The 24,060-nt window shown below is 40.3% G+C and overlaps 4 protein-coding genes across 7 annotated transcripts; 2 read left to right on the plus strand and 2 right to left on the minus strand.

Annotated features, from left to right (window-relative positions):
• Positions 1–715: 715 nt before the first annotated feature.
• On the minus strand, positions 716–4,952 carry lgals3a (lectin, galactoside binding soluble 3a). 2 transcript variants are annotated; one of them, XM_079286353.1, is made up of 6 exons: positions 4,813–4,952; positions 4,354–4,371; positions 3,484–4,269; positions 2,171–2,259; positions 1,882–2,038; positions 716–1,697 (listed from the first exon to the last, which is right to left on the minus strand). In XM_079286353.1, exons 2-6 carry the CDS (start codon positions 4,366–4,368, stop codon positions 1,542–1,544), a joined length of 1,203 nt encoding a protein of 400 aa, XP_079142479.1. In that variant the 5' UTR covers positions 4,369–4,371; positions 4,813–4,952; the 3' UTR covers positions 716–1,541. The 2 variants fall into 2 exon arrangements, with proteins under 2 accessions (XP_079142479.1, XP_079142478.1); XM_079286352.1 differs by having other exon boundaries at positions 4,808–4,952.
• A 279-nt stretch (positions 4,953–5,231) lies between these two features.
• On the plus strand, positions 5,232–11,548 carry gmfb (glia maturation factor, beta). The gene is made up of 7 exons (XM_079286363.1): positions 5,232–5,458; positions 6,801–6,897; positions 7,441–7,490; positions 7,685–7,734; positions 7,982–8,064; positions 8,170–8,243; positions 8,673–11,548. The coding sequence occupies exons 1-7, from the start codon at positions 5,456–5,458 to the stop codon at positions 8,742–8,744; spliced, it is 429 nt and encodes a 142-aa protein (XP_079142489.1). The 5' UTR covers positions 5,232–5,455; the 3' UTR covers positions 8,745–11,548.
• An 883-nt stretch (positions 11,549–12,431) lies between these two features.
• Positions 12,432–18,476, plus strand: cnih1 (cornichon family member 1). The gene is made up of 5 exons (XM_079286362.1): positions 12,432–12,592; positions 13,665–13,733; positions 16,203–16,315; positions 16,408–16,551; positions 16,798–18,476. The coding sequence occupies exons 1-5, from the start codon at positions 12,512–12,514 to the stop codon at positions 16,823–16,825; spliced, it is 435 nt and encodes a 144-aa protein (XP_079142488.1). The 5' UTR covers positions 12,432–12,511; the 3' UTR covers positions 16,826–18,476.
• Positions 18,471–22,840, minus strand: cdkn3 (cyclin dependent kinase inhibitor 3). Of its 3 annotated transcripts, none has more exons than XM_079286360.1 (8): positions 22,783–22,840; positions 22,102–22,198; positions 21,933–21,988; positions 21,777–21,821; positions 20,909–21,131; positions 19,654–19,685; positions 19,388–19,491; positions 18,471–18,609 (listed from the first exon to the last, which is right to left on the minus strand). In XM_079286360.1, the coding sequence occupies exons 2-8, from the start codon at positions 22,179–22,181 to the stop codon at positions 18,520–18,522; spliced, it is 630 nt and encodes a 209-aa protein (XP_079142486.1). In that variant the 5' UTR covers positions 22,182–22,198; positions 22,783–22,840; the 3' UTR covers positions 18,471–18,519. The 3 variants fall into 3 exon arrangements, with proteins under 3 accessions (XP_079142486.1, XP_079142487.1, XP_079142485.1); XM_079286361.1 differs by having other exon boundaries at positions 20,944–21,131; positions 22,738–22,801; XM_079286359.1 differs by having other exon boundaries at positions 22,738–22,801.
• Positions 22,841–24,060: the final 1,220 nt, after the last annotated feature.

A 24,060-nucleotide genomic window follows, 5' to 3' on the forward strand; every position in this document is an offset into this window, starting at 1 on the left:
TTGTATTGTATTTATTGATGCTTTTGTTGTTGTATTTGTTTTTATATGGACTTTTATGATTTTTTTGAATAAAATACTGCAGCTAAGTTGCTCCCACGACAATGTCCTGTACTTTTACTTTTAATGTTAAATCCTCAGCTCCACATGTACATGTTTCTAGATTGCACACTGGACTAGTTATTGCACCTTTAGTCATTGTGGTCCTACTCTCTGGAATTATCTTCCACATAAACTAAAATATGCTACAACAGAACAGTGTCTTCTTTTAGGCCCCTCTCTTATCTATCAAATTATTTTTTGCCCTGCTTTTTCATGTATTTTAACTTCTTATTGTTTTTTATCCATCTACTGTATCTTTATTCGAACTTAAGTCTTATTTTTGTTCCAAGCAATTTGCGCTATAGTCAAAGAATGAATTATCTTCCATCACTCCACTTTATTTCATCTTAGTCTTACTTTTAGTTTGAAGCATTTTGAGTTGTAGTCATAGTATATAATGAATTGTTATATAAATGAAATGATGTACTTTCTACCACTGTGCTATAAATTCACTGTTTATAGTCAGGCGTCAATCACCAAAATAAAGTCCTTATTTGTGTAACGTACTTGGCAATAAACCAGTTTCTGATTCTATATCAAATGCACAGAAGTACATCCTGTAAAAGACAATTCGCTTTCTCCACTTTGGGGTAAAACAAAGAATGGGAACAGGGAAACTAGTATTTATTATGTGCACAGGCAGAAAAGTGTACAATATTCTGAATCAAACAGCATTATCAGTCATTATTTGTTTGTCACCCTTTTATTCATAAGCATATAATCTGAAAATATTGTACCACTGTTATCTTTGGCAACAAATCAGAGATCCCATCCCTCTCCTATCCGACGATTTACTTTAAATTGAGCCTCATTTTTTTCACCATTCCATTTGACTTCAACATGAAATCATAATTTGTAAAACACCACCCTCCAGTCTCAGAGCTCAGGAGGATTCATACTGAAGAGAGAAGGAGCTCAAAGTCAAAGTATATAAATACTTTTTAAGAAACTTGGGGGGGGGGGATCGGCCAGCGCTGACGACAGAAGGGGAAAAGGAGACCAAGTTGATTTTCAGCATCACACTCTCATGCATTACAAGATGTTGATATGAAGGACAGGATAATAAACATACACGTACTGTAAACAAAATACAGCATACTAGTGGAAAATATGTTCCACTTGGCCTACAATCTTCTCATTAGGTTTGAATTAGTATTTCCTTAAAACGCCTGTTTTAGATGCACTTTATCTCATTCACTACTGTTATGTCGTTAATGGATTGTGAGCGGCAAAGAAAAGAAGAGATATCATCCAGCAAACAAAGAGAAAAGGATTATAACGTGCTGAGTTAATCTGCAATTTGTTCTGTAATAAATGACAAAGTGCCAGGTGGGCAAAGATTGCATTTTACTGACTATTGTGCCTCAAAAACTCCATCAAGGTATTTGAAAGGATTTCAGATACGGTGTCTCCTGTACAGCACGCGGTCTGGTAGCTGAGGTTCAGATCATGTTCGGGGCTACGCTGTAGAGGACGATGTCTCCAGTCACTCGCAGCAGGTTCACTTCCTCCAGCCCGCCCACTCTGTGCTCGTACTCCAGCAGGTGGTTCCCGTCCACCGCCACTTTAAACGAGTCCTCCTCCACAAGGATCTTCAGCTGCAGGGAGGGGGGGGCAAGAGAAAGTTTATGCAAAACATGCAAAGTGTTGACTCCAGACTGAACAATATCAGCTTGATAAAGTCAACCAGACAGGTGTACGGCATCAGGAACGAAAATGGGCTTCAGGTAAAACAAATGACTGTTTTGTCGTAGCTGCAGTTCCATCACTGAAACACTTTACCTCAAAACGACGTCCAGGAACAAAGGGGAAAAATGCATCCCGCTCCTCCGGACCCCAGCAGCCACCTAGGTTGGAGTTTCTGACAACTGTTTGCTCGTCAAATCGAGGATTTAAGTGAAAGACGACCTCTGGGCCTTTGAAGAAGTCAACTTGGAATCTGCAAGAAAAAGATCAGGACTGAGTGCTACTGGCAACTAATGGCTTGAACAAAAAAAAAGTAACAGTATTGATAATGAAGTGTTCTGTTCCTCAAACAGGAAGCAGAACTAGAACTAGAGGATGACTGTACCGGTCTGCTCCAGGAACAGGCTCCGCCTCTATCGTGATTACAAGTTGGGGCATAATTCCAGAATGAAGTGGGAGATCATATGGCACCATCTGTGAGATAGTCACATTTTTTGTAAATTGTGACAATACATTTAAAAACATGCTCCGTTTATTAAAAATCAAGTAAAAAAAAATGCATAGTGAGAAATGATTTACTGTGTTTATTCGGCAGATACACAAAAATAAACACCGTTTATCATGTTTATAATATCCCCAGGAACAGACGTAGACACATTTGATCACTAATACTATGAACTTGGTGATATACAGCAAAGTACTAAATATCACAAACTAGTGAGAGGATTGTTAGTTAAACATTATTCAAAACTTTGACCCTGCCCACATTCCTAATGAAAACACCCGATTGAGTCATCACCTATACTTAGTCAAACACTCTTATGTCATTCACAATGACTCGACAAGAACAGAAAAGTCAAAAAAGAAATAGAAAATCAGTTAACAGTTTTAAGACAGCAAGGCATCAACAGTAGAAACTGACTTCTGAGCAAAATGACAGAAGACAAAAAAATGAGTCATAAACATGTACAAAAGTGACCACACACGATTGAATCAAACTGTGATTTTATCAGAGAATATAAATGTGGCTTCATACAATAAACATGAGTTCTGTGTAAATATGTCATTATCAATCATATTGCACTTTAATTAACTTAATACATTGCCCAGGGAGACAGAACATATATCCTGACTCTATATTGTGTTTTATAGTCTTTCCACGTGTTCATGTTGCCTAATCAAACCATATGTTGATTCTGGAAGTGACGTCCTTGTCCGACTGAAAAGTTGAGTTCATTGCTTTCAATTATATGGTGGATTATATCTGGGCTGAAAGACAAGAACACATTTTTGATAACTACTTCTGAATATTTCTCGATTCGGCTTCATGTTTTGTTTTGCTTTGCACCCCAGCAGAGCCCAAGACACAGAAATAATCCAAACGCGGCCCTCACTGAAAATGCACCATCATGCAGTAAATCCCAACAAGGCAGGAAACTACCGGTAGCTGTCTTTCCCACCGTCAGCAGTAAAAGGAAGACACCACACCAGTCCATATTCTAGAAGAAACCCTGCTCTACAGTATAACTGAATATATGTGCAAGGTTAGCCGGAGACCTGCAAGAGAGGCCGGCAGTGTAGCTGGTAGTAAGTTCCCAACCTAAATCCCCAAAACTGCCACTGCGCACCAGAGCAGAAACCCATCAGCAAAGAAATGCAGAAAGCAAGCAACACAATGTAAACAGGATTAGTACTCACCAGCATGCCTCCTGGAGCGGCAGGCCCACCGTACGGACCCATAGGCCCAGGGCCAGGACCAAAGGCGCCAGGGGCAGGAGGGAAGCCTCCACCTGCAGGGGGTCCCCATGACCCAGTGGGCATGGGGGGAAAGCCTCCAGCGGGGTATGCAGGGAAACCACCAGGGCCAGCTAGAGGGGGGAATGCACCTGGACCACCAGGTCCGTACATCCCGTTGCCTCCTCCTGGCTGACTTCCTGGGTAAGGCACATTTGGATAAGGCCCAGGGGGAGCTCCAGGGCCAGAAGGAAATGGTCCAGTTGGGTAAGAAACAGGGCCTCCGGGTAGCTGTCCTGGAGCTCCTTCAGGTGGGTACTGCCCAGGAAACTGCCCAGGGTGCTGCCCAGGGTACTGCCCAGGGTGCTGCCCTGGGTGCTGCCCTGGGAACTGCCCAGGGGCTCCAGGGCTGGAGGGAAACTGCCCCGGAGCTCCCGGTGCAGGGGGGTATTGTGCAGATGGGTATTGTCCAGGTATCCCAGGACCAGGGGGGAACCCACCAGGTGCTGAAGGAGGTCCTGGGTATTGCCCTGGTGCCCCGTGACCAGAGGGATACGGGAACTGCCCCGGCGCCCCAGGGCCAGATCCACCAGCAAAGTCAGCCGGAGCGGAGGGCTGGGTGGGAGCTCCTGGGGCTGCACCCGGCCAGCCTGGATTTGCAAGAGGCTGAGGGTTACCGGCAGGAGCGGTCGGGTTATTTCCAATTTTCTTTGCCTTGCTTGGAGAGTCGTCTCCTAAGGCATCTGACAGCTAGAAGAGAACGAGAAAGTGACTCTCTGAACAGAACTGAAGCTTCTGTTTAACCACTAAAAGTGTGCGATCCTTTCAACTCACCGAGAAATCTGCCATGATCTAGAAAAAAGAAGAAGACACAACTTTCATTAGTGTTATGAGGAAGTTGTAACAACCGATCATTGTAAGCGGTCACACACAGAGGGCTCGTCACACAGAGGCTCTGAGTAATAATAGCACAGCAAATGTTTCCATCCCCGAATGATGACCAACTAAATCCATTCGGGCAGACTCGAAATATCTTCATCAGACTTAAATATCATTACGATAAGCTGTACAGATGCTACGCTGCATTTAGCTGCACTATTTACAGAGATATAGTCCTCACAATATCTAACTGCTAGTTAACTGATGTTACACAGTTGGCTACCGACCTAGCTAACAGCAGCTAGCTGTGAGTTAACGTTCAGGTGGATTAACTTAACGTTAGCTCGTTTGCTTATTTTAGCTCCTATTATTTTAGAATAAGTAGTAAAAACTTGATATGTCACGCTACCTCACCGGAAGATGAACTCTTCTCAAACGATATGTGGGTTACAGAGATAATTTATCCAGCAAGTTGGAGCCGAGTTAGCCAGCTAATTTAGCCTCTACCGAGGCATACAACTACAAGCTAACGTTGAGTCCGCTCCTCTCACAACTACAACTCTGGGGCAAGGAAGACAGAGCGCACACGCGCATTAATGATGACGTATTCTGAAGGGTGGGCACCTTCCGGAGCACACGCGCACAAACATGTACACGCACAGACACATATACACACACCCTAAACACAAGTTATATAAAAGTATAAGAAAATAAGAGCGTGATATTATATTTATATTTATTGATTTATATTTATTTATTTTTATTTATTTATACTTACCTATTTTAGAGGAGTTGATATTCAGTGGAATGATGAGATGAAAATTAGTTTTAGTGATAATAGTTTAATCAGGCTAAATTTGTTTTAATAAAGTACTGAGGCTGTAGGACAATACTGAGGAGAGACTTATGACCAACTTTTGGATGAGGGAGGCGCTTGTTTGATTGGTCCAACCAGTCACAAGATGATGTGAAGTAAAGAAAAAAACAACATTGGTGGCGTCTGTACCATTCAGAGCAGCAGCTTCAGCTTCAGGGATCTTTACTTAACTCTACGACAATGGTAAGTTATCGACCGTTGGTGCGACAGAGCTCTCCTCATTCACCGGTCTGCTCTTTAATCTCGTGCTCTTAACGGATGTGAAGTTCCGGACACTACTGAGGAAAAGTGAGACCGCAGATACACTGGCAGCGTTAGCCTGCTAGCCTAGCATGAGTTCCACCCTCTGTCCATTGTGTTAACGTCATGCTAGCGACAATAGAACGTTTGCTTATCCGGTTATGGATTTCACAATGAAATTCACACACCATTGACATTTTTTAAATGATTTGATGTGAATCACGAGTTTCAGTTAAAATATATTGTTTTATTTTATAATTATTTTGGACACAAATGCTGATACAATAAAAGCATCTTCAGGTAATATCTCACTCATAACTTATTAGATCGTTGCAGCATGTATGTCCGTCATTGCATTCTAGTCTATTACATTCTTACTACAGACACAATAAATCAAATAATGCTGTTAATTGCAAAGTAATTCTCATCAAAACAAGAGTGCGCCATAGTCATTTATTTTGAAGACCAAGCTGGCGAACTTCCTGTAACAGTATAGCTAAGTGTGGTTAGCTTGTCGTGTTTCTACACGTCTGGCTCGCTCCTCGCTTATCTTGATGAACAATGATTACCTCCGGGGGGGGGGGTTTGACAGCTGAACTGTCTTCAGTGTCAGCTGAGTCTTATTTCCTGGATGAACTATCAGCAAAACCCAGCGAGCTAGCTGTCAGTGACTGGAGGAATTTAAGCCACAAGTCAACCTGTGGCCTCCCACGGCTTTTTATTGTCGTGCCTCTTCCGCATTATCTTCCTTTGCATCCTCTCTCTCTCTCTCTCTCTCTCTCTCTCTCTCTCTCTCTCTCTCTCTCTCTCTCTCTCTCTCTCTCTCTCTCTCTCTCTCTCTCTCTCTCTCTCTCTCTCTCTCTCTCTCTCCCCTCAGGAAGGTGTAATTAAAGAATCCACAGACTCTTGAGGAGTTTATGTCTTTGTGCTGGAGTTATGTAACGACAGAGGTTCAGACCAATACAATCCTGTTCACACTGGTTTTATGTTCAAGTCTGTGGGTTAGGTTGCTTTTATATTCTCACGTTTATTTTTTTTGGGTAAACATGGAGATGGACTAGAGGGAATCTGAACATACGATGAATACATTTAAATGGGTGATGATGAGGACAAAAATACATAATTAATTACTCTTAAACACATACGAGCTTTGGTTTGTTCGCTATGTACAAAGACAGAACATAACAAATACAGAGGAGCTGAATCTGTGTGCTGTGCCGCTGGTTTTTGTTCATGAATTTGAAATATAAAGTTGATGTTTCGCCTGTTTGTTTTTTGTTACCAGAGTGTATCACTGGTGGTGTGTGATGTGGACGAAGAGCTGGTTCAAAAGGTGAAGAAGTTCCGTTTGCAGAAGGACTCTTATAATGCGGCCATCGTTAGTGAGTATTTGGAATGTGTTGAGGTCTCAAAACTCTTCCAGTTCCCTCATCACAAAGGCAATGTTTATTTTTCAATGTGTTTCTGGTTAAATGCCTGAAATAAGGTCTGTGGTTAACACATGCTGAAGACATTTTGTTCTACCATGTGCAATAAGTCAGTTCATGCTTTTATGTGTCTTAAAGGCAGTGGTTAATAAGTGGCTAAATGAGACGACAAAACATCATCACGCCGTCTTTACGGCCTCCTGTATTTGTCGTGCTCATGCGACTGCGGTGTGGTTCATTTACAGCCTCGTGTTGGCTGTTTACTTCTGGTGATTGCATTCAGGCTGCAAAAATCCTAAAAGTGGTGTTTATTCGTGACGATTGTCTTGCTGAGTATCTTAAACATTTGCCACAGAGCTTATGTTTTGCAAAAAATCCAATGGAAAATTCCCAATAGGCTTCAAAAATACATCATCCCTGCAGGTTCAAGTGGAAATACTGAACCTGCAGGCTGAACTCATGTGATGGTTTAATGTTTTCTTTCTTTTTACCCCTCAGTGAAGATCGACAAAGACAAGCAGCTGGTTATCCTTGAAGACGAACACGTGGTAAAAATAGTTATTAAATCATTATAATGTGTTGTACTTTATTCTTGTGTCTGAAGTTCATGTTCGACTTTCACTTTTAAAATGAATTCTGTGATGATGTGTAAAATGAGTGTCGGAGGTACAGCTGTTAAATACTTTTCTACATAAAGTGTAATTTAAGAAGATGCTCATTGCAAATGTGTCTTTTTTTTCAGGATATTTCTATTGATGACCTGAGGGACATACTGCCTGAGAGACAGCCCAGATATCCTCTGAATAAGTGTCTTATTTTAACCGTATTTAAATCATTTGTCATCGCTTTTTCCGTTGAATATCAGGAGTCTGTGATGTTGCAAAGTTTACGATTAACTGCTAATATATTCTTCCTGCAGCACGGCCTGTGTATGAAAGCTGGATTTCTACCTGAAGTCGACCATTTGATTTGAAATATCCTAAATCATTGTTTTGCACTTGACCAGTGAAATATGTTGACTGTCCTTAGCACCAGGAACATTTGTCGTCTACAGTTACAAATACCACCACGATGATGGACGCGTTTCCTACCCTCTGTGCTTCATCTTCTCCAGCCCAGTGGGTAAGAACTCCTGCAGAGCTGCTGCCTCACGAACGCCACACGTTCTTCACCGTGCCATCATCTCAGACATGTTATGTTAATGTTGCCGCATTTTGTGTTCGGCAGGTTGCAAACCAGAGCAGCAGATGATGTACGCGGGAAGCAAAACCCAACTGGTGCAAACCGTGGGGATGTCCAAGGTTAGCGAGCGGCTGCTAGCACTGATGCTACGTCATCGTTAAGCAGTGCTGACGTGTCATTACAGTACATTCCCATCAGCCTCAGCTGTATGTTGTGTTTAGTGCTGATTAGCAGCTATTAGCGTGCTAAAACGCTAAGCTAACATGCAGAACATGGTCAACTTTGTACCTGCTAAGCATCAGCGTTATAGGTTGCATTGTTTAATTATTCCAGATGTTTGCTTATTTAGATTAGATTTTGATCGATTTTCTTTTGTTAGTTTTATCATTTTTGTGCCTCACAGAGGTGCTAGCATTTGTTTTTTTTACTACATCATCGAACAGCTATTGCATTATCAGCTGGTAGCTGATAAACTGCCTCCTCAGACTTTTCCCTTCTTGTATAAAAAGAAAACGGCACATCTTTGCTCCTTTTGTTTGTTTTTACAGGTGTTTGAGATAAGAAACACGGAGGACCTAACGGAGGAATGGCTGAAGGAGAAACTTGTGATCTTTGGCTAAAGTAATCTCATCCGGTGGTCTGGGATGTGAGGAGGATCCAGATTGCACAATCTCTTGGGGAGAACACACCACAGTTAATGCTTCCCTCCTCCCTGTAGCAGACCTGATTTAAATAGTGTTTGAAAATACCTTCTGTACTCGGTTTCAGGCCTCTTTGGTAGAGTTCATGGCATATTACAGTTCAGTGTGGCACGAACTGAACCTCACCCATCTGGCAGCCTGAAACTGACAACACTATTTGATGCGGGTCTGCTTTAGCCTCCCATGAAATCAATCGATGTGCCAGTTATGTGTCTGTATTGAATTAACACTCCCGCAGCTCTTAAAGAGGATCGATAGTACGCATCCTCACTCCCTAGGCATGTTCATCCAGGAGAATTTACAGGCATTGTATCAGTAGTTCCTGCTACCTTCAGTAGTTTACACGCAGCAACTCGGAACCTCTTTAGTTTCACCTTTTTTACGTTTTAAGAATATTTTCATAATTTTTTTGTTTTGTTTCTGGTGTATGTCGGGTAATGTAAGCACATACTTTTTGCAGTGATTTCCTTTTCTTGTGAAAAACAAACTTCCTGCCAGAACATCTGAACAACCATAGTTACAATTCAGTGAACAATATAGAGTTCGGCTATTGTCTTTCCTTCAGTATTCATTTATTAGATTATAATTTAGGTAAAAAACTCTAATCACTCCAGTCTATAAATGACAACAACACTAAGACCAATCCTAAGACTTGTATGTGATGTGTTGTACCTTCTCCTGTGCACAAGAACCAGCTGGCAGAAGTCCTCGAGGTGCTCGTCACGCTGCACATTTAGCCCGCTAGTCCATCCTCAGATCACACCTTTTCATCTGTGTCGAGAGAAAACAGTGTGACTCTCGGGTGAAGCTCTATTCTGCATATTTGTTACGACGACATCACGCTCCTGTCAACAATATTTCCACTGAAACATTCCAGACTGAACACTTTATTACTGACAACAGACCGCCGTCTCCGGAGACCACGACAGTCTTGAAAACACGGCATAATCTACTGGGCTACTTTAGGGAGACTGTTATATATCATCTTAGCTTTTGCTGTTATTGGTGTTTCATGGCTGTTGTGCTTCATTCCGATTGCTTATTAGTGGTCGCAGCTTGACAATGATGGCTGTGACTTCTCCAAGATGCCAGTTGTGCTTAACATTTAGACTTGGCAGGTCACTCACATCTTCCATACAGAACAGGTATAGCTTTTTGAAGGCTGATATTGATATTTGCGTATTGAATGTGCCAGCAGCTTATATCTAATTCTATTTTAAGTTTAAATTGAAACACAAACATGACAAATTTTAGCTTTTCAAAATTAAAACATACATTTAGTCACTTTCCAAACACTTGTGGTATCTATTTCTCTGTATTTGGATATTTGTCATGCTCTTCCATGTTTCCTGCTGATCCTTTTAAAACAGCATTTAAACCAATCCAACACACCAAAACATTAAACCAGTTGCTAGTTCTTTAAGGATTAGTGGCTCTTAACAGCAGGGCGACCAGCCTCAGATAGTTAACGCTACAACAAAATGCACTTCAAATCTGTATTGCTGGTGCTACAGGCTGGTTTTGTGTGAGCAGTAAGAGAGAGAAACTTCCATTTTCTGGTTCTGATCCTTAATAAAAGTTTAATATCAGCTCTGTAATAAATTGGTCTGACCGTAATAAAGAATAATAGGCACAAATGATATGCACATGTTCGCCCATCAGTGTCAGCTCTTATTGAGAAACTTTGTAAAACAGATGAGGGAGTGTTGCTACCCAGAGTAATGTATGATGTCATACTGCTAAGTCTACCATACCAATGCCGTGTCTTAACTTGTTATTTTATCATATAAACGTCTATAAAAAAAAAAGGAAATAGAAGGTGATTCGCGAAGCTTTGTTGGGGGAATTATAATTATTTTTTTCTAACTTTATGTGTAAAATCAGACAATTGACGATATGTATCCACGATTACACCATTTCATATAAATATTTTATCATTACTGATTTAGATGTCAGGGCTGGCTTTAATCCCACAGGTACAGTGAGGTATAACTGTAATCATTGACACCATCAAAGCTAAGATGTACACTGTCAGCTTGACGGTCAAATTCTCAAAAATGCGCAGTCAGTCTGAAATCAAAGATGTCTGTCTTTATATATTTGAAACATGCAATGAACTGATATCTGAAACGAAATGTGGAGAGCTGTGATAGAAATGCATTGCTTTCACGTATGTCTGAACAGGTTTCCTAATGCCACATTCAAGACTGCTGCTCTGTTGCATGCATTTTACATTATTTAGTTAATTTGATTAGACGGGATTTATTTGCACATAAACATCTGGTCTCGGCTGTGCTCTTTATCTGAAATATTACTGACCGTACTTTCTTTTTTTTGTGCTATTTGTCATAGAAATGCGTTGTAATGGACTGTCCATTGATCATGTATCAATCAAAATCAATCCCCTCATATGGTCGAGTGAACTAAGTGTTCCCTTCTGAGCCATGTATCTGGTTATGTGGAGTCCAGCTTTCCCTCCTACGTGGTGAACATGTATTATTGAGCTTTTTGGGTCTTTTACTTTAAATTTCAAATGTGTCGTTGGGCTCTTGGTGTCCTCTCTAATCAAATGCTTACTATTCTATTTTCTTTCCTTTTTAATGAAAACATGTGTCATTACCAGCTGCCTCATGGTATCAGTGAAACTTGAGATATTTGTATTTTCCCATACTTTATAAAGTGTCTATTGTCCTATTGTTCAAATAAAATGACAGTGATGTTTACCCCTCTGGTTTCAGGAGAATGCTGTTTTCAAACTGACATGTATAACATGTATGTTTATATGCATTGACCAAATGTGGCAAAAGGAACCATTTTACAGCTGATGCATGCACATCAATGTACAGCTGCTTTTAATTATTATATGAAACTATAATTTGTAAGTACAGTAGATATTTGGGGATAAGAAGAACAAAATCCAATATGCTGTTAGCATTTCTGTAGTAGTTTATGGAGTCATAGGAGTGCCATAATTAATCTAAAAATAAGAAAATAAATGTGTAAATACAAAGAGGACTAAATGAAAGAACATAATGTTAAATACATAAAAAGATGTGGAAATTGTGGCACTTGATTACGGCCATTGTTAACAATTTAACAATGTACATGTTGTACAGTATCTCCACATGTTGCCTACATACAGTAAATAATCATCCAGTCCATGTATTTCCAGATATATATATATTTTCCATTTGTATTGTTTACAACACAGAACACCTAACTTGTATCGAGATGTTTTATTTCTTATTATTGTTGGTCATTGGTGCCTTTTTATTATATATTAATGTAACGTTAAAACACCTATTTCGCAATACTTCTGTACATGACAGTCTTGTCTATTGTCCAGCTTTTTTAAAATCAATGTTACTAGCTGTTATTTATTTTTCTGTCGGCCTACACAGACATCAAAAGAGATGAATAATAAATGAGTAAAATTCGTTATATGCTCTCCAACGTGGCAAATAAATTGTAGCTCAATTAGAATTGGTAGACCAGAACTGAAGGACATACGTTACTCCAGAAGATGGCAGTAATGAGCCAAACAGGATACGAGCCAGCTAGCTAAGCACTGACAGAAGAAGAAGACGAGCTGACAAATCTCAAATCGGGTGCGAAGCTGCCTGCATCATCTGCCTGCATCATCTGCCAACCGAGCCAGGAACCGACGAGCAGAACCCGAGAAAAAAATGGCGTTCACATTCGCGGCCTTTTGTTACATGCTCGCTCTGCTGCTCACGGCGGCGCTTATCTTCTTCGCTATCTGGCATGTAAGTACACATATATGGACAACTATACATAAGACGGTGGGCCTGTCAGTCCAACGGTGCTGGTATAATCAGGCGAAAGAGCAATGGCGGTTGGGAAAGACCCCGGGCTAATAACGCTAGGCGAGCTTTGTGGCTACATATGCCGTTTTTAACGGCTGGACAGAACGTATCCATGCCAACTCCATAGAAACGGCCGCGCGCTCAGTGCTCGGCATACGTAACGTGCAACGCATCCGTACTAGAATGAATGGTACACAACCAACCGTTAGCTAGGAGCTAAAGTTAGCTGACGAAAACAAATACTATTTTGTCGTATTGTCACAATCCTCCTCCATTGTTCACCTGTTATTGATCGTAGTCTGACTATAGTGAAACGTCAAGTAATCTATCAGGCTTGTCAAATGATCAGAGTCCAGCTATTAGCTGACCAGCTTGTTAGCAGGTTTAGCTAACATCAACGTCCAATCCCGGAACGACAAACGTCCCCTTCCCCATATTTCCCAACATGCAACATAGTTATGACCGTTCGTGTTATTGTCAAAATGTCAACATTATAAGTGCAGAATGTAAACTTTTAGGTAACGTAGCCATGACCCCGAAGAGTTGCATCGTTAACGTTACTCATTTTTACCCCATAGGTATAGTTACGAGAAGTATGTACTGTTGTCTAATTCAGAATATTACAAATGACATGGAACAAAACTGCCATACATTTTAAATACGATTACCTTGGTGTAACAGAAAACAATTGATGGGTAAACAACAGGACTACAAAGAGGGCATTGCTTTGTCAGTGAAGCTTTGACACGAACTTGATTAATCGATAAGTTAAATCAGTCAATTTTGATAAATCTTGTCCAAGAGTTTATTGAAATATGAGGATTTGCTGCTTGAGCTGGTTTGTGTCATTTTGAAAATAGCCGGGTTTTGGACTGTTGGTCAAACAAAACATACATTTTGAAGGGGGGGGGGATCAGTTGATCCATTGCATTTCTTGCATGTTAATAAAATGTACACTAACATTAAGCTGCTCTGTGTACGTTGTTACATTGTGGTCATCTTGTTCCCTCAGATAATAGCATTTGATGAGCTGAAGACTGATTACAAGAATCCTATAGATCAGTGTAACACTTTAAATCCGGTAAGTGACACCACCGACCCTCACACGCCCTCCTTGCCTCTTTGACTGCATGCAGAAATGATCTGTTGAAAGGTCTTTCATCTGTTTTTAGGATAACTTTGTCCGCCTATCTGTCTTTTTCAACCATTTCTCTGCACTGTTATGCTAAATAACCTGCCTGTTATGAATTCAGAGATCTTGTCAGCTGTCAAACTCTAACGCCTTTTGTTTTTTCCTAATCTGCTTTTTTTTTTTTTACACTTTAACGGCAAAAAGACAGTTGAAAAGGTCAAAAAGATTAAAAGAGTCAAAATTGCAATAAAGGTTTGTACCAATCTTTAAAATGCCCGCTCAGTCCAACTCAGTCTGCAGTCTTGTCATTTTGCACGGAGAAGTGTTTGCAAACGTCTTTTCAGTTAACTAATCTCAAGAGTTGAAGCCAGAGTTTAGCCTGGGATGAGACCACCTGCCACCTGGGCCTCAGGGTTTCTACTGTCATGGAGCATATTGTTTTAAAAACTAATCTTTTTTTTTTTTATATATATATATACTTTTGTGAGCATTTTTTGATTGTTGTGGATCAGTTAGAGTGCAGAGCGTAAACTGGAATATTCGTTTTGCCTTTTTATTGTTATTTTTATTACTCATCTAACCAATTAAATTGACTGCGTTAAGCTGCTCGTCTAGGTGTAGGAGCCACGGACAACATTAGCTGGGATTAGATGTTACTGATTATTGATAAAGTGTAGTTGTTAACTGAAAAGACTTGCAAATGCTCAAAACATGCATGATCTTTACTACAATCTACCCTTTGTTTTGCAAATAGTGTCAACGTTACTGGTGCAGTAAATTCCCAGTTAAACACAACAGTGACATGACACCAGGCACACGTACAACAGTATTCATGGTAATCATGTAAAGTCCGATCAGCTAACTGGATTCTGTAGCAGAGCTTTTTGAGTAGTGGGTACTTTGAGCTGTGGATCATGGTATCGGGTGTGGCTTGATTGGTTTTGGAGGAACATTTATTGAACGTTCGATCTTTAAATTACATTTAATAACGCAGTTTCAGATTCAGTCATCAGAACTGAGCTAGCGTATACATGAGCTCAGTGTTGGCTCTAAACCGACATCACCTGTGGTTTAGACCAGATGGCTGCAGAATCCTAACACAGTCCAGCTCAGCAATATTTGGGGCCCACTGATTGGTTTGTTATTTCAGTAGTAGGAGGAGTTATATTTGTGACTAAAAAGAGATTCCTCACGATGCACTCCACAGTAGTATCTGCAGTTTTGACCAAGGACGAGTCTTTTTGCGTGTGGATTGTCAGCTCAGTCAGCACATTTTGTGCTGAGATCAGTTGTTTTTTGTATTTGGCAGCACAGTGCAGGATTTCAATACATTATAGCCCCTCCCCCTCCTCACACATGCCCCTCACCTTTCCATCTGTGGGCTGTTGGTTGCCCCCCCCCCCCTCCCACACACACCCTTCTGCCCTCTGCTCTTTTTGAATGCATGGCTTCCATGTGGTGCCTCCATCTGCCCCCCCACCCCCACCACATCGAGCTCTGTCAACCTGAGGCAGGCTGCTGCATCAACACTGCTCGTGCTCACAGCATGGTCCGTCTCCAGTGTGTCTCCGTTTGTCAGGACGTGGTATGATCTGTAGGTTTGTCCCTCAAAGATGTTGACACGCCCAACTATTCTCCAGAGCAAGTTGTTGATGGATGACACAATAACCAGGGTGGGAAATTAACCTTTTCTATCCACTTGACACAATGTCTCATAGACTTCAAAATTTCAGCTCGCATTAATTTACAGCAATAAGTCCGTGGTGAAGGCTGACTGTGATGCATGTCGCACATTGTTTTGCCACATTAGACGGAGGACATCTGAAGGTATTGCTTAAGCCTCACTGTGGGGTCTTTCTTTCCTCAGGTTTATTTACATGTTGGTGTTCAAATCACTTAAATTCTGCTTAATTTGTCGCCCTGTTTATGGTTATCCACAGTGTGGGATCAGTGCATGATGAAGCACTGTTCACGTAGTACCAACAGCACGACGGCTTATATGTGACATTTCTCTGCACATGTAGTAATGTGTAGAGATTGGACATTAAACTGTGACACAATAGGCTTAATGTTTAGGAAAGGCATTGTTAAAATAAGCATCTCTCTGTAGCTAATTAGTATTTTATGCCTGTCTTTGACTCTGTGGAGCTGAGGGCAATTTTTTGACGTGCGTCTCTTTAAATAGCTCGGCTTTGTGTAAAAAAAAAAAAAAAAAAAGGCCTAATCATTGCCTTCAGGCTCTGTAACTTCATACTGTTCTGGCTCTAACCTCTCCATGTGGCTCCTTACTGGGTAATAATTAAGTATTCTGTGTGGACAGTTTAACAATTAGTACTGCATCTCACTGACAGTAAATCAGCAAACAGACTCACAAGAACATGAGCGTTGGACTGACTTTTTTGATTTTGTTCTTTCCAGCTGGTTCTCCCAGAATATCTCATCCATTTCTTCTTCTGTGTGATGTTCTTCTGTGCGGCAGAGTGGCTCACCCTCTGTCTCAACTTGCCGCTGCTGGCTTATCATGTCTGGAGGTAAGGACACATGTCAGTGCTTAGGCTATCAATAACATCTGTATTGCACGGAGTAATGAGGTTTAACGCACCGCTTTGTCTCTGTGATGCAGGTATATGAGCAGACCCGTGATGAGCTGTCCAGGACTCTACGACCCGACAACCATCATGAACGCTGACATCCTGGCGTTCTGTCAAAAAGAAGGCTGGTGCAAACTGGCTTTCTACCTCCTGTCCTTCTTCTACTATCTCTATGGGTACGCATTATCATTTCTGCTTTGTTTTGTTGTACATAAAACAATTAAAATAAACATTTCGCCCCCCCCCCAGTCTTTAAGCTAAACTATGCTACGCTAACAGTCTCTTGGCTGTAACTTCATATTTATTAGCAAGAAAGTAAAGTGTTTCAGACGTTAAACCCTGTAAAAGCAAACATGGCGACGCGTGATGTTACGGGTGTAAGTGTTTAACTCGTCCCCACTTTGTCGTCTCTTTGTAAACAGGATGATTTATGTTCTGGTGAGCTCTTAGACGGGCCGATGAAGGAAAAGGACCTGCATGTACAGTAGACGACCAGACACTGATCTTAGTGCTGGAGCACTGGACCTGCTGGAGACCACCGCTCGGCAACAAGACGCCAGTTCAAGCAGACAAACTCAACCCCCTCCCCCACACACACGTGTCATTTTGGAAACATTTAACCAGTTTTAAGAGACTCTCGGTCGCAGCCTTCCTCTCACAGCACTATAGTTTAAATTTGATCGAAAATGAGGACAAACCTAAATGGACTTTTTTTTTTTTTTTTTCCTGTTTCATTTCTAACGGTGCGATTCTGATGTTGGGGATTTAAATAGAATAGAATAGATTAAATAAATCCCAACATTTGAGCGTTTACAAATTTGGGTCGACAGTTTCAGCCGTTAGGCTGTGAGAGTCTGAGCTGTGCTGCTGAACTTCATTAGCTTCTCCTGTGAATTAGACTCTGGGCTTTAACAGCTCATGTGTTGCCTGCAGCGTGGTTCATTATCACTAAAACAAATGGTTAAATGCAAACTTCTGTTATTGCTCACGGTCTTTTACTGTTTTGTAGAGTACGGGCTGGAGTGCGTGGGTTGTTATCACTGAGTGGAACGTGTTGCACAGGAACAATCACAACCTGGTTGTGCGTCAGTTTCAGAACCATCTGATGTATTCCTTCCATCGCAGCATTTACATGATGTAATCCCTGTTGAACTCAATGGCAATATTTAAGTGTGAATCCAGAGTAGCCAGCAACGTGTGACCTGTGTTTCTGTAGAACCGCCCTCGCAGCTTTCAATAAACTAGAAGGTAGACTCAACAGTACAATAATATATATATATTGGAGTGTTGGGAAGCAACAGTACTTATTCTCCTTCTGAACTTTGGTGGGACACTGCGAGTATGCCATACTGTTGAATGTACCTTTAGAAATCTCTTAACACTGTCATTTGTGCATTTTCTTCATCTCGCCACCAAATATTCCACAGCATTTGGAAGTCCAATGTTTTTGAATTTTACTTTTTATGTTTCCAAGATATCAAGCACTCCACGCAGCGTCGAGTCATCTCCAGTCAACAAATCTAGAAAGTTTATTTTCTTCTCCGAATCAAAAGGCCATTAGACGAACACTCATAAATACTAAGAGTATTTATTGCCATTTTCAAATGTGGACATTTATCAGGGAAAGCTATGGTCATTTGTCACAGATAACATTTGTATGTATTAGATCCCGTCATGTCACAACTTGAGTTTATTTGAATCTAAATAAAACTATCCAACTGTTCTAATGGACTGGAATGTTGTTTTAACTCCACCTTTAAAAAAAAAGACATGAGTGGCAAAAACACTTATTAGCCATGCTAGCGAAGTGGCTAATAAAAACAAACGTTATGAGAAATAACGTGGAGCAGGAAAGTACTGATTTACGCTTGTACAGATTAAAGAAAATGCAGCTCATTGGACATAAAGTATCGATACATTTTCTCAGTTCACCTCAACCCTCGTGACAAACCTCTTTAAATGTAACAATGCAAACATGTTGTAAACTTGCTAATAAACACCCCACCAGCATATCAAGGCTTTAATTTGATTATGAGAAAAAGCAATATATTAAAGTATTCTGTTAAAGTGCAGTCATTAGAGAATAGAATTGTAAATCACACCATCGGGAGAGAAACGCTGACGAGTGAGATGAAGAGAAGTGATCACCGTGACACAGAGCGCTCTGTGGAAACCGCTCTGCTCTGCTGGTAGGCGGCATACTTTTCCCGAAACTCATGGAGGAAGTTGTATTGCTACGGAAAAGTTACATTAAGGTGTTGACATGTTTGTTTAGCAACGCACAGCACTTCTAAACAGTTGAAACTTGCGTGACATCACATCGGGTGTAATATTGTCACTTATATTTTTAGGATTTCATCAAAAGCTACGCTATCCATGCACGGTCAGTGGAAGACGCTCCTACATCCACTTCAGTCTGACCAATACTCACTTTATATACAAACTACAATATTGCTGTTTGAGATTTTCAAAGATCTCTGAAAATATGTCGCCCAATATTTGTTTTGTAACAAACAAAGTAACATTTTTAACAAGGACAACTTTAAATAACAGCCAATAATAATGAGTCTTTCAAGGTAATGTTCTCACAAAGTATTTGAATGCAATACTTGTAAGTCGCTCTCAAATCACTAACGTCAGAGCACTGTATTATCAATACTACGGTATTTATCAAACTAGGTCTAGTTTTCATAATGTGGACATTCTGACTTTGGGTCATGCCGACTGTAAACTTCCAAAAACACGTAAAACTTAAAATAATGTGAAGTAGCACCGAGTCCCTTCGTTTTGATGGTGGACCATATTTATCATTATTATGAACAACAATATACAGACGAGGAACGAAATAAAATGGAACATTTTTGGGAGTAACTTTCAAAAATAGTCTCAACTTACAACGTGATTACTCAACAATAATTGTTAACATATCTTGAGCATGTTTTGAGTAAGTGATGTGTATAAATGGCAGCCTAAATATCTACATGTGCAATGAGGCAAACAACAGAGTCTCACCTTCACGGTCTGTATGGCTCCTCCTCCTCGGTGCTCCCGGAGGATTTCGATGGCTTTGTTCGCCGTCATCGTCGGAGAGAGCTGGAGCAGCAGACAGGCGGCGACTGAAAATATGAGACATCCACGAGATCAGAGCAGTGAAAGAAAGGGATTTAAAAAAAAGGTCAAACTTTTCAACATAAACTGACATTTAAAGAAACAAACACATTGATGGATGACACAAAGAACAACTTTCAAAGTAAAAAGGAGAAGTAAAATATTCGTACTTAATCCGGAGCGTCCCAGGCCTCCATAACAGCTGAAGGGGGAAAAAGAAAGAAAGCGCAAAGTCCCATCAAATGCTGAAAGCTGGAAGAAAATCGCTCAGTTGTGTAATGCGGTGTCCCGAGGGTGTTACGGAAGATCGATGTCTTTGTGGTGAGACGTACCCTGGTTCTCCACTTCAGAACATTTAAAAATACTTCAAATATTACAAAAACACAAAAGGGTAGAACCGTTTGTATCGACGTCGATCTTTAACCTTCGCTTGCACGGTTTCTACGCTTGCATGTTTGGGTTGAAACATCGTGACACTCTCTCACACATTAGGAGAGTTCAGTACAACCAGTTCCATTCAGGAGCCTCTCGGGGGGCCTCGAGACGCATGAACCAGGATCCTTCCTCTTCCTGCTCTGGTCTGGTGAGGCTGCTGAGAGTGTTGCTGCCACCATGACACTAAAAATATTAAATCTCATGAAATCTGTGAAAAGATCTTGTTAGAACTTTTTCTAATTTTAACAAGATATCTTTCATGTCAAACGACATATTTTTGCATCACTTTTAGACAAATTATTACATTTTGACAAGAAACTTTTCTTGTCAAAATATCATTTAATGTCATATCACAAAACCGACTTGAGAAACATTTCTTGTTTTCCTGTCATGCTGCCATATCCAATAAAAACAAGACGGATCACAACTTGTCACGTAATCACTCTTTTTCATTACATTCTACTTCATGAGTCGTCTTGTTCATGCAGATCAGCTGAGGTGAGCTCGTTTATGATTTATGATCTCTCTCTCGCATCTTGCCAAAGAAAACGCATCTTTTGAACAAAGGGTGTGTCATATTTGGCTTACCTTCTGTTCAATAGTTTGTTGTAAGTATGAATGAAAATTACAATAAATAAAAAATGCGACCAAGAAAATAAGGTTCATCATCGACAGCCCACTGATTTTGGGAGTATTAACATGTATTGTTTCTGGGAAACATTTAAAAAAGTCTGTATCATACTGCTTTACTCGCCGTAACACGACCAGTAAGACTTCTTCGAACAACAACTTGAGACTGTTTAAATAAACTAAACACTTCAGAGTACTTCCATGTTAGAAGCCATTTCCTGTCCTGCTTTTATCCAGAAGAAAGAGGAAGATAAACTGGGAAATGTAAAACACGCTACGTGATTAGACGGTTTCTTTTTGTGCATGTTTAGTTTAACACTGATGCAACTTTTAGAGACTTTTTTTTTTTAATTCTCTTACTGGACCACAGTCCTCCTGTTGTTCTCGAGGCTGACCTGCAGCTCCTCCAGGATCTGGCAGCACTGTTCCAGCTCGGGAGCGTCTCCGTCTAGGAAGGGCGCGTGGTGGACTGTGAAGCCTCGCTGCCGGTAGACCTCCAGCAGGGAGGGAACCCGGTACTTGTTCAGCTCTCCTCTGGTGCAGAAAACAAACACTTCCTGCACCCCCTGGTTCTGGAGCTCTTCTGTTGACAAGAAGGAAGCAAAAAGATGTAAAACAGGGTTTTTTTTCTCCGACGAGGCCGGTTTATCATGAGATCGCTTTAGGGGAATATGTTACATGTACAGGTTAGCCAATGCCTCCGGTTGCTTATATTGCTGGAAAATGAGGATTTCACTCTTGCTGCAAACATGAGCTCTTTATTCCCAGTAAAGAGGGCTCACGCTCTGCCATCTCTGCATCTTCACAAACACAACAAAAAGAGTTGAAGCGCTTCTTCTGCCTTTGGACTAATCCTGATAATCAGACTGATATTACTGACATTACATTTCATTAATTTTCACTCATGAAATCTGAGAGAGAACTTAACCCTTTAGGAAATTGTGACAAATTGTACTGCTTCGCCATTTTATAGACCAAATGATTTAATAACTCAAATAAAAATGATCAATTGAATTGACAATGAAAACTATTATTATTAGTAGCAGCCTGCGGTTACAGGATGTGATTCTATAAAATCATGCTCACACACTACATTTCCCAAATCCACTGGAATGAGGTATTTCAAAAAGAAAGGCCAAATAAAAGATCTACATGTGAATGTTATTATGGTTGTATTTTATTATTTAATATTTTATTCAAGCGCCAATAAGGAAGAAGGTCGTCTTACCGACATCTCTTTCCAGACTCCTGCGGATGTCTTTGAATTTGCAACCTGAAGCCAAATGAGGAAAAAGTTGTTTTATTTTCAGTTTCACAAAACCTCACAATAAAGTAAAAACATCAACATGCAAAGACACAAACATATGATAAACTAGGACTTTACCTGGCAGTGCGCATATCCCAAGAACCTGTGAGCACTCCACTATGGACAGAGGTAACCTTAAAGCCAATCACAAACATATTCACATGTTTACGTTACTACATACATACAAGCAAACTGACTTTCACTGATGCACAAACCTTTTGGCCCCCAACAACTGCTAAAAACTTACCAGGAGATGTGGAAGGGCGTCAGCTGCTCCTCTCCAAAATCCTCCTCTTCAGATGAAGAGTCAAACTCACTCGTCCTCATGGCTCCAGCCCAGCAGACTGTTGAGACAACATGTTTGCTGTGATGGATCATTAAGTCTCTGCAAGCTGAGTTTAGGTGGAACACAATGGAAGGCAACCCAAACTACTGTATGGCAGTTATGTAAAGTGCAGGATGTCAAAATGTGTACATTATATCACAATGCAATGCTATAGCTCACCAATAAATACCTAAAGCCATGATGGGTTTGCTCCTTTAAATAAGCGACCATGTCAACAACTAACGTTAGCTAGTCTACACACCAACCTGCCCACTGTGAATAAACATGCTATAGTCGGGATAGGAGCTAGCTTTTTCTGCACTACTCAAGGTATTAAGATTCGGATAAAGGCAACAGAATATTCAGAATAATACATTTATTTGAATGTTGCTTGGAGAGATTTGTTACAGATAGCTAGCTAGCTAGCTAGCTAACGATCTGTCTCGCAACACGGCAAACAATTACCTAAAATCTTTTTGTAACCATTATTTGAACAAAAAGAAAAAGATAGAGAGATGTATTACATATATATATATATCGATATATATTTCTATATACCTATATTTGGCTTCATTTACGGTACGTCTTTGTCTCTTTTCTCACCAGTCACGTTGTCCTCCTGTCGGCTGTTTTGACAGCTCCATCAGCTGCTGCCTCGATTTTGAAAACTCACTGAGGCCCAGCAGCCAATCAGATTCAAGTACTGTCCCTTAACCACGCCCCTCTGCAAAACAAAGCAGGCACGTGTGCGCTCGATTTATACTGCGGACTGATACACGCGGGCGGAGTGAAGGAAATTATCGGTGACAACATCCATCGATTTTCAAAAAAAAAAAGAATTTGTATTCAAGGTGTTTTCATTTTTTTAATTGTACATGAATTAACCGAAACCTGTTGTAAATTTAAAATCAAACATATAAAATATAGTGTTATGTATAAAAATGTGTGTAAATGGTACTGCACATATGTTTCTATATATTTAAAGTTTAAATGTGTATGTATAATGTATGTGTTATTCATACATATAATTGCATTATGTAAGGCTATATGACACACATCATGGCAGCCGGAGTTACTTGATTTCTGGATTTATTTTCCAAAATGATTTCACTCATCATTGACATAATCGAAGGCATTGCACTGTGTATAATGCCATCTCTTATCTATTATTTTTTCTTTAATGCTATTAATATTTCTCTGCATAAGAAATCACAGTAATGTTTTGAAGGAAATTGCACAAAAAAGTCACATTTCCATATTGAAAAGCTTTCTGAGCATCATTTCAAGTGTTTCATTTCAAAAACATGTATTGGTAAAATAACAGCAGAGTAGAATATTGGTATCCTATAAAGATAAAATATTTATATCTGATAACTAGTAATACTTCCTTTGGGGCATTTACATGGTTCCACTGAAGCTGACTTCCTCAGTTAATCACAGAGCTGCTCACTGAGCGTCACGCGGGACATCTGCTGCCGGCACAGAGCAGTGCGCAGCTCAGCACCAGACACCTTCACGCACTGCAAATGACTGAAACCAAGTTCCCCCACAGGAAAGCAAACACTGGACATTTGAAGTCTTTTTGGAGTCACTGCATCTTTTCAGATGTCCGGAGACGCAATAGAGAGCTGTAACTGAGGTGAGTGTCCTTTGGCTTTCTTTTAATCCCTTTTGCTTCAGCAGTCACTGCTTTTCTCATGTTTTTTTTGTTGAATTCTTTGATATTTGGAAATCACTGATATGATGATTTTGTTTAAGAAATATTATAACATGCTTATAAGTAGCTATGATCGTCACAGTCTTGCAACCTCCAGTAAAAATGTGATTTCTGCATATTTTAAAAGTGTTATAAAATGACCTACGGAGATCTGTCATATTGGT

This window comes from Melanostigma gelatinosum (assembly GCF_949748355.1).
Source record: "Melanostigma gelatinosum genome assembly, chromosome: 16".
Lineage (NCBI taxonomy): Eukaryota > Metazoa > Chordata > Actinopteri > Perciformes > Zoarcidae > Melanostigma > Melanostigma gelatinosum.

Bases quoted from the DNA above. Each gene is read 5' to 3' on its own strand.
- lgals3a (XM_079286353.1), bottom strand. The intron at 2,260-3,483 runs GTGAGTACTAAT...ACTATCTCACAG, and splicing joins CCGCTCCAGGAGGCATGCTG to ATGGTGCCATATGATCTCCC. The intron at 2,039-2,170 runs GTACAGTCATCC...TTTTTCTTGCAG, and splicing joins CCTGTTCCTGGAGCAGACCG to ATTCCAAGTTGACTTCTTCA.
- gmfb (XM_079286363.1), top strand. The intron at 6,898-7,440 runs GTGAGTATTTGG...TTTACCCCTCAG, and splicing joins TTATAATGCGGCCATCGTTA to TGAAGATCGACAAAGACAAG. The intron at 8,244-8,672 runs GTTAGCGAGCGG...TTGTTTTTACAG, and splicing joins AAACCGTGGGGATGTCCAAG to GTGTTTGAGATAAGAAACAC.
- cnih1 (XM_079286362.1), top strand. From the start codon at position 12,512: ATGGCGTTCACATTCGCGGCCTTTTGTTACATGCTCGCTCTGCTGCTC. The intron at 12,593-13,664 runs GTAAGTACACAT...TTGTTCCCTCAG, and splicing joins TCTTCTTCGCTATCTGGCAT to ATAATAGCATTTGATGAGCT. The intron at 13,734-16,202 runs GTAAGTGACACC...TGTTCTTTCCAG, and splicing joins AGTGTAACACTTTAAATCCG to CTGGTTCTCCCAGAATATCT.
- cdkn3 (XM_079286359.1), bottom strand. The intron at 21,822-21,932 runs GTAAAGTCCTAG...ATTTGGCTTCAG, and splicing joins TGGGATATGCGCACTGCCAG to GTTGCAAATTCAAAGACATC. The intron at 18,610-19,387 runs GTGAGACTCTGT...ACTTTTCCGTAG, and splicing joins GAGCCATACAGACCGTGAAG to CAATACAACTTCCTCCATGA.